This window comes from Apus apus, chromosome 6 (genome assembly GCF_020740795.1).
Source record: "Apus apus isolate bApuApu2 chromosome 6, bApuApu2.pri.cur, whole genome shotgun sequence".
Classification (NCBI taxonomy): Eukaryota; Metazoa; Chordata; class Aves; order Apodiformes; family Apodidae; genus Apus; species Apus apus.
The window spans coordinates 21913139-21934048 of NC_067287.1; the positions used below are offsets into that span (position 1 = coordinate 21913139).

The following is a 20910-nucleotide window of genomic DNA, read 5'->3' on the forward strand; positions in this document are numbered from 1 at the left end:
TCCGTGCACCGAGGATGAGGGTGGGGAGCAGGGGGCCCGCCTTGCTCAGCGCCGCACGCACGCTCGGCCGGGACAAAGGCGCGGGTGCGGGTCCGCGGCCGCAACGGGAGCAGCCTCCGGCGGGCCTGAAGCCTCGCTGCCCCACGCACCGGCCCCCAGCCCCGGCTCCTCGCCCCCTCTAGGCGGGGGCGGCCGCCCAGCCGGCTTCCCTGGGGGCCCGGCGGCCTCGCCTCCGCCGCGGGGCCCGGCGCTGAGCGCGGGGTGGCGCCGCTGCCGGGCGGCGCGGGGGCGGCGGCGGCTCCTGCGCCCCGGCACCAACCGGAAGCGCGGGGGACGGAGCGGGAGACGCGGTCGTGCCGGTTCCAGCCTCCCTCGGCGGCTCCGGGATCGGCGCCGCTCGGGTCCCGCCAGCCCGGAGCCCCTCGGGAAAGGTGAGGAGGGGGAGGCGCCCCCCGCCGCGCCCGGGCGAGGGGAAGCGCTGGGGGCGGCCGGGGCGTGTTTCCCCGGGCGGCGGGGCCGGAGAGCGGGGCCGCGCCGTTCCGTACCCGCTGAAGCAACTTTGCAAGCCCTTGGAGGGGAGGCGCTGGGCCGGTCCGGTGCGCGGCCTGACCTTGCGTCGCCCCGGGAGGCAGCCGCCTGCCGGAGCCATGGCGCCCTCCAACCCGGCCCCCGAGCGGCGGCGGCGGCCGGGGCGGGGGTCCCGCGAGCGCCGGTGGGGGCTGAGAGGTGGGCCGTGCCTCGCCGGGCAGGGCTGGGCCCCCGGCAGGGCGCGGCCCGGCGCGGGAAGGAAGGGGGCTGGGGGCTGCCCGGCGCGGGAAAGGGGCTGCCCGGCGCGGGAAAGGGGCTGCCCGGCGCGGGAAAGGGGCTGCCCGGCGCGGGAAAGGGGCTGCCCGGCGCGGGAAAGGGGCTGCCCGGCGCGGGAAAGGGGCTGCCCGGCGCTGGTTGCCGCGGCAGCCGGGCCGGCACCCTCGCTCGCTCCTCCGCTCCGCAGACGGCGTTTCAAACGCGTTGGCTTTTACGTGCACCTGCTGCGTTTCTCGGTTGTTTTGGGCATAAACCTCTCAAGTTGGACATGGAGGTGTGACTTGCCTTCCCTTCGTTTTTCCTTTCCCTGACATTTTTTCAGTGAACTGGGATTTTTTTTTTTTCATATGGTCTCCCAAGTTTTTGCCTTTCCATCAGGATGCCTATTTTTGTTGTTAGTGTGCATGTGTGTGAGCGAGCCACCCATTCCCTACTTTCCAGCGTGCTTGGCTGGGAATTTTGGCGACAGAGCCATGGGGAAAGCCATGGATCATTACTTTTTTCTAAATTCCAGAAGCAGAAATAATTTGAAAGCACTGGATTAACTGGGTTCCTGCCTGATAACATTATAGCTTTCCACCGGAGGCATGTGGTCGATGTTTTCAGGACTTTGCCCTGAAATTTTAAGTCCTCAGAAGCCCCCTGGTTTTATTTGTCAGCAATGTGCTTTGCATACCGGAGGCATTGTGTGAACAGTAGTGACCGCTGACGGAGGAGAGGGCAGAAATGCGGACAAGACCAAGGCCCGGATCCGGCAGCCGTGCCTGTGCAAGGTCCGGGCCCCTCTACGGGCCAGGTTTATCTGCCTTGGTTTTCTTGTGAGTTGTTGTGGGCATATTCCTGGCAGACATCACTGGCAAGGTATACTGTAAGTGAAGTGAGCAGTTTAGGATTTCTCTGAGATAAAATGTTTTCTATTTAAAGTGCAGCCTTTAAACCCTTTGCTCTCAGCCATTGACACAGCTCGAGTCAAAAATAGTTCTTTTCCTGAAATACTCAAGCTGTTTAGGCTGAGTTGAGCTCTTTTTCCGTAGCACAGATGGCTATATAAACTCAAATAAAATTAGAAATGTTATTAATGGAAGTTACGCAGAATTCTTAGGTTCTGACAAAGGACAGGCTCAAATGTTGCTTCTGTAACTAAGGTAGGCAAGAGTTGTGCCTGCAGTCTCACTGTCTACTGGGCTGCTGCTGGGCCTGATTAAGAAGGTTTAGGAAATGGTTATTGACTTTAACTTATTGGGAGATTAGAAGATTAGGATATATTTAATTTGGAACTGTGCTTGGTGTTTGTTTGCATCTTATCCATCAGCAGTTTGTGATACGTTTGAAGGATCATGTAGTCATAAAAACTTCTTTCTGCAGTATTGTTCGTAGCTCAATACCACTATAACTTCTTGTCTGTTTTCTGTTTAGACATGACAGTGGTTCACCGTGCTTTGGGGCTCAAGGTTTTTTTGTTTGTTTGTTTTTGGTGGGGATTTTTTGTTCGGTTTTTGTTGTTGGGTTTTTTTGTTATTGTTGTTTTGTTTGTTTTGTTTTTTAAAAGGGTAAATAAAGATGCTGCTGAAAAAATCCAGGTTGGTATGCTCAAGGATTGTAGGCCATGTTGGATACAAAAGATGATTTTGGTCTAAAAATGGATGGTCAAAGATCCAGAAAGCAAATGTGCTGTTTTGCCAAAAAAGGAAACTTGGCACATTCTGCTGTGTATTTTAAGATAGCACAAGTGTAGTGTGCTACTACTTTATTGGCAATATGTTGGCAGCATGCCTTCCTGAAAGAAGCGCTGAACCCTGCTTTGTGGAACCACACAGTGAAAGCAGCAAGTTACATGGTTGTTCCATTTAATAAATTACAAAGGATTTTGCTGAAGTGATCGAATACTTAAGCAGCGTCAGGTGCACGTGCAAGATGAGGGATGCAATTTTCAGTTCTGCAGCCACGCACTAAGCGAAGTATGAGTTTCAGTTACTCTGCAATTTGTGCTAAATGCTTTTCTGCCTCCTGTCTCTACCTTTCAAGTCCTTCTGTGGAAGCTCTCTGTACTGGGGGAGTAGTAGCTGAATGACAAATGGTGAGGTCTTCTGGCATGTACATGGAATAAGAGTTGGGCTTGATGGCACTTGCCTTACAGTGCAGGCTGGTTTGGGGAGCTGAAAGGTTATAAGTGAATGTGATGAGTTCTTCCAGTGTTGCAGTGCTAGGATGCAGGGCAGGCTACAGCTGGGTTGGTTTGCAATCTGTCTGCCAGGGTGCTTGGGGGTTCCCTCACTTTGGAGGGGTCTGGGGGAGCAGTAGGTGTGGAAGCCCACCAGGCTCCTCAGGAGGGACCCCCATGCCAGTTAGCTCCCACTGTAATCAGAACCAGCCAGTGGTGGTTGGTGGTTTCCTGCACTGAACACTTAGTACTGAACTGAGCTTCTTGTGGCTTAATAGCTTGCTGCAAAGTGATTCTGTGTAATAAAGTCCTGATATGTTAAATACTAACGTAATGTTAAATAACTTCACATGTTATATACCAACAGTCGTGGCTCAGATCTGTTTCTTTTTGGTGTGAAATGATCAGCTTCTAACAGCATGTTCAAATAAGCTACTGGGGAAAAAAAAAACTAATCAGGAGAAGATGAAGATGTTGCAAGATTGCAAGCTCATGTTAACCATTAGAAATAAAACAGGAAAAAGTGAAAGTTCTTTTTTCCCAAAAAAAAATCCCATACGAATAATTAAAATAACCAGCAATTGACTTATTTCTTGAAATGCCTGTGATTCCCTCTTTCTGAACTGTGACATTTTCATTTCACCGACGACAAGTGGCGTAGTCAGTCGATGCAGTGCTCCCCACTGCTCTGCAGCGGTGGTGGGTACACGCTGAAGGCTGTGTTAGTGGGGAAGGACAGTGCAGACACCAGACCTTCCTTATGCTGTGTGTGGGGAGACTGCTGTAATGCCTGCAGACCGTGTTGCAGGGGACTGCTCTCCTGACTGCAGAAGTGTAAGGTGTGACAGTGCACCACATGTTCTTGGAATGGTGCACTTGTTTCGGATGCAAGTGTAAGACTATGGAGTTTAATGAAGTACTGGATTTTTTTTTTTCCCCTTAACCAATGGTATAAACTCAGATTGTTAAATATCTTTTAGAACAACATGACAATTTAATAACTGTGTGTGGTTTTGTCACATGCAGTTGTTACTCTAAACAGTTGTTTTCTCAAACATAACAAAGAGATTGATATGTCTAATTGAGGATTAACTACCTTGTGTATGAAAACAGAGAGTAATATTTAAGCAGGTTTGTTCTTTCATCTAGAAGAAGAAAGCTGTATACCTAACTTAGGCTGTCATTAATTACAGATCTCTAAATAAAGTGTCCCATTTAAATCTCCTCTACTTTCTCTGGAAAAAAGCTTCTGGAAGAACCTGATACAAATCAATGAATCATTCTTTATATTACTTTATTGTAGGCTGATGCATATAGCATTTGCAGCTGGTTGCTGTAGATAAATTTGAAATCAGAACGGTGTTAAAAGGATGAACAGTAGCTTCTGCAGATGCTTGTGTGCCAGGCACTGCATTGTGATTGCATAAATATTTAGGTGAAGTTTTAAGCAGCAAAGAGGACTGACCCATCAGAAGAATGCTCACTTTATCAAGTGTCTGGTGTGCATGTTCTACCATCCCGAGGTCTGCTTTCTGTGAAGTCTTCTAATAACATCTTTTTCTGTATTAGAGTAACTTTCAGAAATTAAATTATTTACTTGTTTATACAGATGATTTGGTTCTTCTGGGTGAATAATAATTTAAAATAATTTGACAGCTCTTCAGAAATACTGAATTCAGGTAGTGAAGGCCAGAAAAATTTGTTTCTTGTGATGTTTTTGGTTTTTTTTGCTTGGTTATCTGTTCTTTCTCCTACCCAAGCACGACCATGTATTATCAGCTGTTCACACTTTCCTGTTAAATTTATGGTCCAGTTGGTGCATATCCTTTTGCCTATGAGTAACATTACTCTTCTGAATAATTCTGTTGTCAGTAAGGAGATCATTCACAGGAGCGTAATTATCCATGTGCATGGAAGTGTGCAGGGCTGTAGCCTTAAATTGTGAGGTCTCTGGGTTGCGAAGTTGACCTGTTTTGTTTGTATATGAAGTGTCATATATGCTTGAGACACCTATTTACAGTGTTCAGCTAGAGCAACTGCTGGAGTAAACAAGGCAAATGAATGTTTGTTTCTGAAGACCTGCTGATTAAGCAGCACTGGGAAAGGGCAAAAAGTTAACACTGGCTTTGGTGCCCTCCTGGTTTACAGGAGTGACCAATTTCCTTTCCCTTAAGCTTTCTCTAAAGAAAGTGTGTGCAAGGTGGTGCAAAAGAAAACTCTGGGAGGGCAGGAAATCCAATTATAACAGTGACAAGGTTAAAACAAGAACAGGTTGGCAGAGGAGTTCAGGCGCTTGTATTGAGGAGGGACCCGGCAGGGTAGTGGGAGAATAGTCTTCATTTCACATCCCACAGGGTAACACTTGCTCTGACTTGCAGAGCTGGGGAAACTGTGTTCATGTTTCTTCACCAAGAGCTTGGCAGTCTGGCTGTCAGCGAAAGCCATGCTTGCAGCCGTCCCTGTGTTAAGCATTATGCCTTCTGTAAACGTAGTAAAATTGTTATGGTCTGGAAAGCGCGTGCCTTTACCCTTATGGGTGGTGAAGAGGTGTCAAATGAAGCAGGCAGTTTTGGAAAAAGCTATAATATGTAAAAAAAAATGTCGGTGTCTTCATCTCTCATTTGGAGAATAGCTGCAACCAAATAGGGCCAGAAATTTCTGGTCAAATGATATGTCACAATTTTAATTGGGTGAGCTACTCAATCAGGAGAGCTAGGGAGGAAATGATGTCTTTGTGTTTGTTACAGTCAAAAAGCCCTTTGGATTGGAGGATATTTGGGTACTGTAGTTAGACCAGTATCCAAATTTGACGTGTCATTTTCCCCAGCACCCCCAAATCTGTATGTCTTCTTTTGGCTTGTTTGATTCAAACCTGTCTCATTTTATTCTAATAAATTTACTTTCATTAATTGCAAGTATAGAAACTTTTGCAATTTGCAGTAAAGAAACTGCTTTGTCTGAACTGGTGCATCATGAAATGAACCCACTGCAGGCTGACAGGTGGTTCTGGAAGATACAGTATCCTTCAGTCCCACTGAGGACCTGAGGCTTCCTGATTTTATACCATTAAAAAAATAAACCTAAAATTGTTCATGCATTTAGGTGATAACATTTCTTGAAATTTGCTACGGGCATCAGCTTTATCGCTGTGAAATCTCCGAGAAGGACGTTCTGTTCCACCAGCAGCCACCATGGGATCATCTCTAGAAGCTGCCGACACCAAGCTTGGCACAGGCTGCAGAATTTCACATACTGTAACCCCGATGAATTACTGTGTACTTGTGCTTTGTTGTAACATGCGAACGGGACTGAGTCACTTGGGAAGAGTGATTTACCACAGCAAAGTTTTCCATGTCCTTGCACGGAGCACTCCTACCTCGCCCAAGTGCTGGCAGCTGCCGGCCTGCAGAAGACTGGCTGCTCCCTGGCCGTGGTGGTGGGAGAGCTGGCGTGCCGGGCGTGCCGAAGCGCACAGGCAAGCTCGGAGCGGCAGCGTGCTTCCCGGCCCCCGGCACGCCTCGCTGGCCTCTGGGAGGGTGGCAGAGCTCCTGCCTTTTGCAGAGCTGCTTCCAAGGTGTTTGGGAAACGTCAGCATTGCTCTGAGGAGTATTTTTAGTCGTTTCTGTCTCCCAGCTGCTCCTAATAGCTCATGCAAATTATGCAAACATTTGCACAGCCTGTTGGAGTGCGAGTTCCCAGGCTCTTTCCTCCTGCCCCACAGATTTTACTGTAGTGTCTTTATGGTGACTGGTTCTGGTCTTAGGGGTTCTGACCATGGGTAAGAAAGCCCATAAGTCTGCAGAGCCTATGTGTTAATGAAAGCTTTTATTTTCACAGGTTTTGCTGTGGTATATTTGGTCATTATGAGATGTCGTCTACCAGTGCTTCATTTGTGCAAATTAGATTTGATGACTTGCAGTTTTTTGAGAACTGCGGTGGAGGGAGTTTTGGGAGCGTCTACCGAGCCCGATGGATTTCTCAGGACAAGGAGGTGGCTGTAAAGAAGCTGCTCAAAATAGAAAAAGAGGTAAGAGTTTACTTTTAATTCACGTTGTCTTCTGTGGAAACAAGGATAGAAATTCTTTTCTAGCGTGTTCCATCCTCTAGCTAATTGAAGCAAACTACCTTAGGCTTTTTGTTTAATTGCAAATCCCCCTAACTGGATGATGTTTCAGTAAAGACATACTGAGGGGGGCCCAGCCAAGGGTGTCCCAGATTCAAAGCATTGTTTTATCATTTCTTTACTGTCCTCCCCCCACTTTTCTTGTTTAGCAGCTGCTCTCTGCCCTGGCCCTGAGGAGGAGGAGAGCTAAGCTGCACCTGTGGATCTAGTAATTTCCCTTTGATACCACTGGGCATGTTGCTAGATAGGAAGAGGTAGCGTTTGCTGTCTTTGCCTGCTTCTGTTTCCTCCTCTTCACATCTGCTTTCCTAAGTGCTGTGGTTTGCATCTGGTGTGTTGGCTATAGGCTTGGCACGTGTTGCTTGTCATTGTCCCTTCTTGCTGCAGGGACTGATCTGAAGCTCCACTAGCTCCAAGTTAGTCACAGTCAGCTTTGGCTTGGTCTCATCTTGCAGCGAGGTTTAAGCCCAACCGTTCTGCCTTACCTCGCCGCATCCCGTGCACCTGGAAAGGCGAACAGGTTCTTGGCAATCCTGTGAGAAAAGGCAGAATTAACTTAGTCCTTACCAACTAACACTGGTTTGACTTTTTTTTTTTTTAAGAAAGATTTTCAGGTTTACCTCTTGACTCTCAGCTTTGTATGGTCACAGCAGATAGACAGTTAATGTGTTCCTCACAGTGCTCCAGTTTGCCTGCTGGTCACTCATATAGCAGTGAGGACACACCAGTGTTGTGATGGACAGCAGAGTTATTGGATCACTGTTCCTGCATGACTATATCTAACTTGTATGCAATATCCTCAGAGTATTTTAGACAGACAGTTATAAGCTGGAGGTCAGCAGAGCAGCGCTAGGATAATATGCTTGGTAAATAATCAGACACCAAAGTTCATCCACTGCTGCAGCAACAGAGTTATCGTGATTATGTCATGCTTAGTAATGTGATAAGCGTGTTTGATCATGATTAAGCAAGTTGCTATCTAAAATAATGTGGAAAGATCTCATGATTTTTCCCAGATGATGGGAGATGTACACCATCTGTCCAATGTCAGTTTGGACTATTCTCTTCTACAGTATGTTAATATCAAAAGATATACAAGTAAAATTGGTTCTATTGCAGTATCAGTAATATGCTCCTTAAAAATCAATTGGCTGGCAGATCTCAGGAGTGGTCAGTGAAGTATCTTTATTGAATAGGGGTGTTCATGTTGGGATTACACAGGAGTCTGCGCTAGGCCTATTGCTAGGTACATAAAGCATTTTTGAAAGAAAACTTAAAAGCAGTATTACTACACCCTGTGATGGTATAAACCTTAGCAGAATGGGAAATGATGGAGAAAACAGGACAGTCATACGTATTGCTTGGCACAGTTGGACCGTACAACATTCTGCTTGTACTAACAAGGAACACAGGTTTCGCACTAGGAGAAGGAAACCATATACTGGAAAGAATTTGGCGTAGTCTGAGGGTTTATTTTGGGATTAATGAAGACTTGCAACTCATTAAGAGCTCATACTGTGGTGCTGTTAGGTGATTAGATTAATGCCTTGCATATCCAAATAGGGATCAAGTAATTTGTAAGAACTGGCTGTGCTGTATCTTGGTATGTGGCACTGGGGAAATGGGTGTTAAGCAGTAGGTGCAGCCCTGGTTCTGTTCTGTTAAAAGAATGCAAACCAACTGGACAGACAGCCCAGGGGGATTGTTGAACACAGTCAAAGAAAGTAGGGGGCTGTGGGGTTGTGTGTGTCTGAAGGGGGTGATGGACATCATCCATCAGGTTAAGTTGACTGATGTGGAGCAAGTGCCTTCCAGCACAAAACTGTTTATTTTCCTTCAGACTGGTGATCATTTGCAGCTTGAACTAACAAGGGGTTATAGTTGTGGGCACCTTCTCTTGAAAGTTTTCTGGGGAGGTGGCAGAGAGGCAAGTGGCGATGTCTTAAATAAATCTAGCAAGTTTTGCCAGAACTTGTCTGTCAAGAACCCTAGAGAATTAAAAAATAAGAGCTTGTTAGCAGAAAGTGCATTTTCATATGAAGAAAATGCTGGTCTCATTTCATTTAGTGCAAAAACTTTTTACAACAACTAATGGTTGGTATCTGAAGCCAGACAAATTAGAATGGGAAATAAAGCACAAATTGTGAGGATGACTAACGCTTGGAGCAGACCACAAACGGAACGAGCAAAGATGGAGAATCTTTTCCATCTCTGCATGTCTTCACATTGAGATATCTTTTTGGACAATATTTTTGTGTCAAGTTGTTGAACTCAACATCAGAATAGCTTGCCGAACTATAGTGGCCTATGATGTACTGGAGAGCCTTGGTGGCCTAAAGGTCTCTGCTGACCCTAATGGCGGCCAGTGTGTTTACATACATAGAATGCAGCATGTTTATCTGTAGTGATGACAGTAATGAACATCTGTGACTGAACTGTGCTGAAAGTCATGGCAGGTCAATGGCTTTTCTGATAGCAATAGAAAAATAACCTGCAGTAACTGTGATGTATCTGCATTTAGTAGATATTTGGATGGTTTCCATATAGTCCAGAAAACTAATTGTTACCCTGTCTGGTTTATTTGAAAAAAAATGTCCTTTTAGCTAATGACTGATTGCCTTGTATTTCTGTTAAATTCTGCCAATAATCCATAACAACTTATTATAGAGAAAACAGAAGAGATGTGGGAAGAGCTTGCTCAGAGGAATTTTATGCTGGCTGAGTCCAAGGGCACAAGCCAAGTCAATAGAGCTATGGTATCATTCTGCAAATATGTTATATCTGTGTTTCATTTTACTAAGAAAGCCAATCAAAACTAGCAAATATCTTGAAGGCATTATATTAGCCAAGAGGCTAACAAGTTCTAGCATGTGAAATAAAACAATTTTTGTTCTGGTATATAGCAGCATATCAAACTAAAATATGTGCTCAGAAAAACTTACAAATACTTGGAAGGGTATACTTAGAATCTGCTCAGGCAGATTTTTTCAAAACTCCTTAAAATCTGAGAAACAGACCTCTGCAAAGCATTAACTTTTTATAGGCAGGCAATAAAATGTGACTGTATGGGAAGAAGTGTCTGTTTATGTGGCTAAGATACAGCTAAATAGATGGACAGAGAAAAATGCTGCGAGGCCTTGATTAGAGTATCAGATCTGCAACTCTGGATGAGACTTCTTCTGGTTAAGTAAACCATAGGAGTGTGTCTTGAATGATTAAATAACAGCAAAAATGAAATTAAATTGCCATTTTAATATCTTGTCCAAGGACTTCAGCAGTTTTAGGCTTTAAGCAAGAACAGGAGTTCCTTGTGAATTGTTTTATGGAAAATCAAACTATCCATGTGATGTTTATGATGCATGTGGGGGGAGTAGAAAGGTCTCCTTTTGCCCGAAGTGTTAATATTATACTCATTGAAGAAAACCACAGACATACTGCTCGGCACATTATTTGGTATTTGTGTGAAGGATTTATATAAATTATTGGAATAGCCCATAATTTGGCTCCCACTGAAATGGATGGGAGAGATTGGGCCCAAAGGCTTTATTCTGCAGATTGCTAGCAGTTCTTTTGACATCATCTGGAGCAGATAACTGGTGGAGCAAAATGTTACAAGCTATTGTTTTATGCCTGCCACATTAGATTTTCACTGGGTAACACTTGTCTCTTCGATTGTCTGTATATTTCTGAATATATATTTCTGAATATACTTTTCACATGTTATTTGTCACTGCTTTTGAAGGCTGTGCTTTTGGTGGCTGTTTTTTGGCAGCTGGCATCTGATCTGGAATATGGCTCTTCACCAGGAGATTTATTACTGCTGGAATTTTACTGGAAATTTGAATTAATTTTAGTGTCACTGCTTTTTGGAAATAGTCTATGTTCCATGAACTGTCTTCATGCTATTGATGGACAACATTATTGCATCTGATTTGCTTGCTTCAGCTGTTGCAACCATGGTACAAGACCATTTGGTTTCATGCAGTGCATTTCCTGCATTCCTCCAAAATACTGGTCCTGGTCAGTGCAAACCAGTGGTGTAAAAAATTCCTGTAAAATGTAACTTTAATCTTATTGGGAAATACTTCTGGTGAACTAGCAGAACTAACTTGTGGACAAAAGATGTTAAATTGAGTAGGATTAACTGTGCATGCTTTGTTCAGTCATGTCTGTGCAATGCATTGGAGTTTTACAAAACTGAAAAATAAAAACATGTTTTTACTGGCTTTGATGCTGCATTGATAGAAGTTTAACTACCATGGAAATTAATTCTTTACTGCCAGGTCTTCATGTATATAATACACTTGCAAGAAGATTTAGCAGATCTTTTAATGCTTCATAAAACTTTTAGTATGGCATATAATGCATCTTGTAAATTTTTTGATCTTATGATCCACATCTGGAAGGGACTGTCCAGAAAACATGGATTGTGCCTGTATCTTCTGAAAGGTATGAGTTAAGTATAACCACATGCATGTCATTGGACTTAACTCACTCATGTTTGTAGTCCTAAAAGAGAGTATGTGGTAATTTTAATAAGGGTCTTAAGAATAAAGACTGTAAGTGACTTTCAGGAGTTACAAGAGGAAAACAACAAAGTAAAATAGAGCAAATCAAACAAAACCAAACTGGAATTGATACTTAGCCCTGGCAGGACTAAAAATAGTAGATGTTCTTTTTGCTTGCAGTTTATATCTGGTATAGGTACTTGGGTGCCAGCTTTGAATGACTCCACACTGGGACCTGGCTGTAATGAAGGACAGTTTTTATGCTTTATTACTTTATTAGCTCTTTCTAGGAGCTGCTACTGCCTTACCCCTCTCATGTCTGAGTCAGCAAGTATTGAGAGTGATTCAAGGTAACATCTGCCAGGAAATGTCTGGATTTACCTGGTTCCATCTCAGAGGAGGTGGATGACAAACCCTGTGTTTTCAATTTATGGTCCTTTTGTGCAGGTACTATTGCTAATAATTGGTGAGAGAAGCTTTGTGTGTGTGCTATATAAAGGTATGTAAGGTGTAGGAGTCAAATATATAAACTTTCATGTGATATCTTGGCCTATATTGGGAAATTACATAGTTCATGCACTAAAGAAAGCTTGTGTATCCCTAGATTAAGTGATCTCATGGGACCTCTTCCAGGCTCATATTCATTTAAAGAAATACTGCTATATCTTATTAACAGCTAAAAGAAAATAAAACTGTACTTATTATACCAGAGTGGTGTCTTAAAATATCTTTGCTTCTTTTTTACAGTGGTTAGTTTGCTGGTGTGCTGACAAGGGTATTGCCAAAAGGTACCAAGAGGATGCTTAGTACCCTTTGTAGGCTGTGGAATTTGTCAGAATGGGTTCAGATGCTCCAACTGCTGTATATTCTGTATCTTGCAGAATAAATCGTTTTGGATAGGGCAGACTTCTGCAATAAATCTGACTGCTTTTGAGTTTTCCCTACTCTTGATTATCATTCAGGGGATATTTTCTGGAGGACTTTATTTTGTAAATGAATGTCATGTTTTCAGGTGTGAAGAAAGTCACTGTATTAGATTTTCTTAGTGAGGGCTTTGGATAAGACTGTACTGTGAGTTTTGAGCAGCCTATGTGTTGCAACTAGAATGATATCAAAACCCCATTGGTATTTGGGAGATACCAGTTTAATGAAAGACGATGTAGTATTGCCAGAGTACAATTATTGTTGGGAAGAGGCTTTATTTGCATGTTGTCTGTTAAAAAGAAACTTCATTTCTTTGTGTCTCTGCTCCCCAAAACGATCTCAGAAACACAGCAATGCAGGTGCAGGAATGTATTTTGCTGTATTTTATTATAGTAGATTTTTACATTTGTGTATTTAAACATTTTTATGCCAAGTTTTTCATTAGATGAGTAATGTCTTTCAGGGTTGCTTCATGTAAATAATGAGTATTTGTAGTACTAGTTGTGTGGCTTTCTGAGGATTTTTTTATGAGCTTAATTTGAGAGTCTTACTTACAAAGGCTTAATTTGGCTTAATTTGATTTAGACATCAGTTTCAATGAAACTGGCATGTCAGGGCCCAGGCTGGCAATCTGTGGCTTCAAAAGTTATTTTGAGTCAGTTGAGACACAGTGACTGTCACTGTTGTCATTTTAGCTTGCAATAAATGAAAAGCAATTTCACAAGTCCTGGGAATCTTGATGTAGCCATATTTAAGAAGTTGACCTATCCTTTTTTTAACAGCCAAACCATCAGATTTTGTACTGAAATTGTAAAGGGATAAGTGCCCATCTTTCTGTTGACTGGTGGGCAGCTTTGAACAGTTACTACGTAAACAAACTTGATATACATGTAAATTAATACGCTAAGATGCACTGGATTTGTCTGTTGCTTCCTTTTGCTTGACTCTTGAATTTCCCTAAACTTTAATTTTGTATTTTTCAGAAGGTGCAACATCTGCAGGTGAACAGGTTTTTATGCCAGATTCCTACAAATTATAAATAAATATTGTTTAGAAAAATGAGAAAATCTGTCTATTAATAATTCTGAAAAGCACTATTTTTTTATCCTTTTTGCTATCCACAGTATGCAGCCTGTTGGGATATTTTTAAATCTTCTTTAGTTTAACATTTATATTGTCTTAAAATTATTCTGTCAATGTGTTGCAAGTTTTTGTTTGACAGTGTGTTGCTCAAATTGACAGTAGATATTTAGCTGCAATTAAGGGTATTTTTCCTAATTTTATTTTTTTTGAGTTTTGTTCTAGATAGGTGTCTCCCCTTTCTGTTTTCTTTTTTTGCATGGGCTCAGTTATTACTTATATGCTTATTTCTTCGTGCCAGCAATCCTTGACATCAAATGGCAGCTCTTTTGTTTCCCCTCCCACGACATTATCTGACCCTGAGCTTCTGTTGAAGTGATCAACTGCAAAATGGTATTTTTGGATGTTAAAGCTGTTCTGACGCTTTTCTGTTGAATTCTCATGGATACGGAAGAGATCCTTTTCTCATAACATGGTGTTTTAGGCTGTTCCGGGTTCAAGCAATTGAGAGTTGGTTCAAGTTAGTCTTATCTCTACTTTTATCTAACTATATAGTTTTCTTGAGGTTGCAGTACAAATTCACAGGACTGGTGAAATCTAGTGGGAACTTTAGATTCAGAGTATAGTAAGTGACGGCATGCTTGAGTCTTGAGTGCTTTTAGGGACAGATGACAATTTAAATGTCTGTGACCTACATTGAAATCTGTTGGCATTGCAGTCCCTGGGGACTCTAAATAATTTACACTCACTACAGCATACAGAATGACAAATCATTGTTTTTCATAAGCCCAGAGTTGCTGTTGAGGTGTGTGGAACTATTGTTTGACTCTAACACAGTTTCTGGCTTGCTGCATGCTTGTGTGATGGTTCACATCAAGTCAGGGATCTGTGCTGGGGTTAATGTGAACTGAGTTGGGGACCGTTGGTCTCCTGGAGGCCATTTTTCACAGGTGTATTCACAGCTGAGCATGGGGGCCACTATCTTTGGCTGGGGACACCAAACTACCCACCATGCATATGGTAGCAATGGAATTTTGAACATGGTTTGTTCTCTTAAGAGGGCAGTAAAACAGTTCATAGGCCTAGACATGCCCTCTTTTACTTGCCTTTGTTGGGTTTTTTTTTTTTGGCCCTTAATTTATGACTGACTGCATATAAGTTGTATTAAGGGTCTGGGGCACAAGACTTTGTTGAAAACAAAGTTGAAGAAAAAATATACAAAAATATATAGCCTAACTTTAAGGGAAGTGTTAAAATAAATCTTTTTTGTTATAATGATGCAGCTAAGACTGTAAAAGTTAACTTCACATTTACCTATCGCCACTTAGTAAGGTGCTGATAGAGAAAGTTTCCTTTTTAAGAGGGCACTGTAAACAGTCCAGAGGAAACATTCAGACCTGTTTATGTTAGCTGGAGGCTGTGGCGGAGCCCAGAGAGCAGCTTTAGCATTAACTCTTTCTCTCATACTCCATTAATTGCATTAACACACTGTGGAGATGGGGCCAATAAGGGACGTTACGGAGCTGCTTTTCTGATCCAGCTGCCTCCAAACTGCCCCGTTTGTTCATCTTTTTACATGTGTTTCATCTGTTACAGTTCTGCTACTGGGGAAGAATTGTATTTGCATGTACATATTTGTTCATTAGGTGAATGCTTAGTGCATCTGCATTCTGCATAATTTCTCTGTAAGAAAGCCAGTTCCGCTGGTAAACTGAGTGACTCCAGTAACAGCCACCATTTCTCCACCTGCCCTGTCCCCTCTGCAGCTTGACTGCCCCAAGCCCTGAGAGCCTCTTGCCAGCAGGAAGGCCATCAGCGAAGTAGTGCCTGGTTCCTGGGTGTCACTGAAAGGGAACAGTGCCACATGCCTTTTATTTCTATTCTTCTGTCTCTGGTTGCTCATTTATTTTCATAGAATCACATCAAAGAGTAACAGAATGCCAGGTTGGAAAGGACCTCACAGATCATCTGGTCCAACCTTTCTAGGCAATACTGTAGTTTATATGAGACGGCTCAGCATCCTGTCAAGCTGATACTTAAAATTGTCCAGTGTGGGGGAATCTACCACTTCCCTTTGGAGACTATTCCAATGTTTGATTGTCTTCATGGTGAAAAATTTACCTCTTCTGTCCAATTGGAATCTCCCCAGGAGCAACTTGTGCCTGCTACCCCTTGTCTTTCCCATGTGACTTCTTGTAAATAGGGAGTGTCCATCTTCTTGGTAGCCACCCTTTAAGTACTGGAACATGGTAATAAGGTCTCCCCTAAGCCTTCTCTACTCAAGGCTGAACAAACCCAGTTTTCTCAGCCTCTCCTCATGTGGTGGGTCCTCCAGTCCTTTGATTATCCTTGTGGCTCTTTGCTGGACCCTCTCCAACCTGGCTGCATCCTTTTTGTAGAGTGGAGACCAAAACTGAACACAATACTCCAGCTGTGGTCTGACAAGCACGGAGTAGAGTAGGATGATTGAGTAGATTAGGATGATGACTTCTTTATCTCTGCTGGTGATGCCCTTGATGCAGCCCAGTGTCCTCTTGGCTTTCTTTGCCACTGCAGCACACTGTTCCCTCCTGTTGAGCCTGTTATCCACCAAGATCCCCAGGTCACTTTCCACAGTGCTGCTCTCCAGTCAGGTGGATCCCAGTCTGAGCTGCACTCCTGGATTATGTGTTCCCAGGTGCAAGACCTTACACTTCTCCCCATTGAACTTCATAAGGTTCCTGCTGGGCCACTCTTTCAGCCTCTCTAGGTCATCCTGGAGGGTGGCTCTCTCTTCTGGAGTGTCAGTCTCCCCACTCAACTTGGTGTCATCAGCAAACTTCAGCAGGGTGCTCTTGATCCCAACATCCAGGTCACTTATGAAAGTGTTACACAGCATTGGGCCCAATATCAATTCCTGGGGGACCCCACTTGCGACCAGTTGCCAGTTTGAGGAGGTACTATTTGCTATCACTGTCTGGGTATGGTCTGTCAGCCAGTTCCCCATCTGCTGCACAGACCACTTGTCAAGGCTGTAACTAGTCAGTTTCTCTGGGAAGCTGTGAGAGACTGCATCAGAAGCCTTGGAGAAGTCCAGGTAGATGATGTCCACCACTCACCCTGCATCAACCAAGCAGGTTACTTTGTTGTAGAAGGCGATCAGGTTGGTCAAGCACTATTTGCCGCAGGTAAATCCATGTTGGCTTTTCCCAATCATGTGCTTCAATTGACTTGTGATAGTCCCCAGGAGGATTAGCTCCATGACCTTTCCAGGGACTGAAGTGAGGCTAATTGGTCTGTAATTACATGGGTCCTCCTTTGAACCCTTTTTATAGATGGGGGTGATATTAGCCTTCCTCCAGTCTTTAGGGATGTCTCCTGATCTCCATGACTTACCAGAGATTATGGAAAATGATTTTGCAATGACGTCAGCCAGCTCAGCACCACAGAATGGATGGCATCTGGGCCCATAGACTTGTACAGGTCAAGCTCCTGTAATAGTTGACACACCCAACTCATCCTTCCCTGATGGTGGGTCAGTATCTGCATCAACCTGGACTTTTGTTCCTATGGCCTGGGACCCAACAGCACTGGCAAAGACAGAGGTGAAGAAGGTGTTGAGGATCTCTGCTTTTTCAGCATTGTTGGTGACTAGTTTTCCTCTCCTGTTTAACAGTGGGCCAATACTATATTTCCTTCAAAACTTCTGAAAATTTAGGTTACTTAAGGCTAAACAATTGTAAGCAGGAGAGAGGAAAAATTATGTCATGATATACACATCACTGCTTAGCTGTAGGTTTTGTTACAGACCCGTGAGTTTCCAGTAGCTGCATCAAAAGTAAGCATGGTTTGTAAGAACCCTAGAACTGCTGCAGGAGAAGTGAGGAAGCATTGGTAGACAAAAGAAGACAAAATGCAGTTGTTTTGTATGAAGTTAATCTTTGGAAGGTGGAAAAAATGGAAGGCAGGTAGGGTGAGAGTCAGCTTTTCATTGAAAGCTGAGGCTCTCTACAAATTTTTATCTGGCAGAGACAGTAGAGGTGAGTAGGTTGTTGTTCTGGAAACTTGTTTAAATATTCTAGTTGCTGCACCCTTGAGTGTGTGAGTGGCTTTTTCCAAGAGGATATCTTTTTGCCTTCCTTCGAAAAATCACGAAACAGCCGAGAAAATGTACTGTGTGCAGCTAGACTGGGAAAAACACATAAATAACTTTTTGTCTAATTATATAATTAATTTTAGTAATGTTGTATGACTTTGTGGCAGTCCTGTCAAAGATGATGGCTTCTAAGTAGTGGTTGGTGGTTTTCCTTTTTGGTGAACTCTATACTTTTAATCTCCTGAACCAATGAGAAGCCTTTTTCTTTGACCTCTCGATGTGTTTGCATATGCTGAGGTGCAGTGTGGGATCTATGTGCAACAGATGGATAAAATTTGGAGCTGTTGAATTGCTCTTCCTTTTGGATGTTGCCTTGCTAGTACACACTGTAAGAGTTTATGAGGGCCCTAAAGGCAAGTACAAGATCCAGAACCCCACTCGTTAGAATCACACATTTTGGAGTTCTGCTGTTGGCTTTTGCTTTTTCAATTCCTTATTTATTTGTACCAAAGTCTTTATTGTAAAGTCTTTTCTCCAAGTCAGCATCTCATCTGTCTGTACAGAAGTTGACAGTAATGTGGTTTCTGGTGCTGTGTCCCAAGTGGTTTACTCTGTTTCCATTGCAAACCACTTCCCTGTTAGTGCTACAATTCTGGAAGCAGTCCTGTGATATTTTTCAGGGACTGGGAATAAAGCTTGGTCCTCCTGGGGTAAACAAGCATATTGTTACATAGTAAATTTGAAATACACAGTAAGAAGCCCCCTGCTTTTTCATTGATGTGTTTCTGTGCTGTACTGTGAGAAGAGAGAGATTGCCTGCATGTTATGGCTGTTACCAAGATAAATGTGGAGTAACAGCACTGACCGGGTGCCTTGCTCAAGAAATTCAGGGCAAGTGACACTTGATTCTGTAGCAACACTGGCATCGACTGTTAGCTCTGGTGACACGGTCGTTCCCTAGATATTGCAACCTAACTTCCCTTTCTGGGAAAGAAGAAACCTGCAGACCCATTTCAAAGACCAGGCCAGCTACTTTGTTTGTCTTTTAAAATCTGTATTTCTGCCTTTTTGCTTGGTCAGTATTTAGAACCATTAAAAAAGTAAATGTGACATCAGGACTGAGATCCTGCAGCTAGAGCTCCTTTATAATTACATATTCAGCCACAACCGTACAAAGGAAAATGAGAGTCCCTTTTCCTTTATGTATCATATTTCAGTTTTCCCTTAGTTTTAAATTGGCATTTCGGACTATGTTCGCTGGAGCCACTGAAGAGCTTATCAGAAAAGGAGGGAAACAGAGGGAGGGAAAGAAAGATGTATTTCCAAATGACAATCTTTTGAATAGTCCAAGTTCAATCCCTAAAACAAAAAGTACAATCTTTTTTTTTCCTAAATAATGTGCTCTACAGTCTCACCTCTCATCTTGAGAAACATGAAAGAACAAGTGAAAGAGATGACCCAAATCACAGAGTTCTTTGAAAGAAGAAATTCAGCTGTTTTGAACACTTACAATCAAAGGAAGTGGTTTCCCTAATTACACAGACTATGTGAAAGCTCTCAGAATATCTCTCTTCCACCCCAGGATTCCTTGCACTTTAGAAGTTTGCATAAAAGCTCACACAGAGAATCAGATGCAAAGTGTTTGATTCAGATTTTATTAGGCAGAAGTGAGCATACATTCGTATCTCTGGGCTTGACGTCTGGTTGGGTTTGGACCACAGTCCTGGGTTTGATGGATTTCAGTTCTGTATTTTAAAATCTTACTCTTCAGGTTCTCCTGTGAGGCACCCCTTTCAAGAGACAAGTGGAAATGCAAAAATGAAGAAGAGGTAGAGAGGTCCCTTTGTGAGCTTTCAGTTGAGGATTCATCACCAGATAAGGCTGTTCATCATTGTGAAAATCCACCCCTGTACATAGCGTTTAACAGAATGAGGAATTTCACTTCCCATTCTAAAGAAGCTGCATATCTTAAATTATATATTTGGAAGAACTGGGACCTGAATTTTGCAACTTTAATATTCTAGCACCACCATTTACTTCAACACATCTGAAATTCTTAATTCAATAGAGACTTTGGGAAAAAAAAAGCAATATTTTCAGCAGGTTATTGCACCTGGTACTTTCTTTTTTGTACATGCATAATAATAAAGGCATGTTAGTCTAAACTAAACTATGAGGACATATGAAAAGATGCAGGATTCTAAGGCTTAAGATCTCTGTTTCTCAATATTTAATCTTCAAAACAAGAGTTTTGTTTTTTGTGCTTTGGGAGTGATGGGAGCAAGCAGTGGAGAACTCAAAGCAATAATTACCAAGATCATGTTCAAACATAGGTGCTTAAAGTTAGACGCATCGACCGAACTGAAATGCTCAGTTTCCTCCAAATTTTGGCAGAGTATGGTTTTATTTTTGTTCTGTAGAAAATGTCTTTATTTCTCAAACAGTTTATTAGCTAAAAATGTAGTTAGATTTTTAGCAAGTGTTATGAGCATTCATCACAAATTTATCTGTCCTGAAAGTGCTAAAGATAGGTATTTAATCTTTTCCTAGCTACAACTAAAAATTATTGTTTCTTTCCAAACCATCTCTGAAGCTGACAACGAGGTGCTGTCCCTGAAGATACAATATGGAATAATAAATAGTTGAAATATTAATAAATGGTATTTGCAAGGTTTGCAGTAATATGCAAGGCCATCACGCTTGCTCAGCACAAGGCGTCTTCATATGGTCTTACATTCTCCACTCAGAGCCAACTACAGTAATTATAGCCAGATTTGATAAAGACAAAGACAGTTGATGAAATGGGCCTTGAGAACAAATCTTGAAGCCCTCCGAACTGGAATAATTCAAACTCAAGAAGGAAGAAAGCAGAAGGATTATCACCATTTTTGGACATACAGGATCAGCCAAATCCTTATAGTAACACTGAATACTAATAACAATATACTGCTAACTGTACTTGAAGAGGAGAAGAAATGTTTCTCTGGGTGCTATTTTCCTGCCAATACTGCATCTTTATTATAAGAGTTAGCCTTCCTAAGCTCAATTTTTTTTTTTTTTTTTTTTTTTTTTTCCTCCAGGCAGAAGGAAGGACTTTCCCTGGAATCAGGGCATTGTTTCCTAGAAGTGAACACCGTCAGCAGGCCAGTGGTGTTGCAAGCCAAGTGCACAGCACAGTAGCAGTGGCAAGGGAGGGGAAATGCCATGCAGCCATACAGCCCTCTGCAGTATGGAG

The 20910-nt window shown here is 42.7% G+C and overlaps 1 protein-coding gene across 2 annotated transcripts in view; it reads left to right on the forward strand.

Moving 5' to 3' along the window:
• The first annotated feature begins 270 nt into the window (after positions 1 to 270).
• Positions 271 to 20910, forward strand: part of MAP3K20 (mitogen-activated protein kinase kinase kinase 20) — a 93346-nt gene continuing 72706 nt past the window's right edge. The window contains exons 1-2 of one of the 2 annotated variants that reach the window (XM_051622941.1): positions 271 to 431; positions 6803 to 6992. In XM_051622941.1, the coding sequence (XP_051478901.1) occupies positions 6834 to 6992 (159 nt within the window). In that variant the 5' untranslated portion in view covers positions 271 to 431; positions 6803 to 6833. Of the gene's footprint in view, positions 432 to 6802; positions 6993 to 20910 lie in introns of those variants that run through there. The other variant, XM_051622942.1, reaches the window with a different exon arrangement.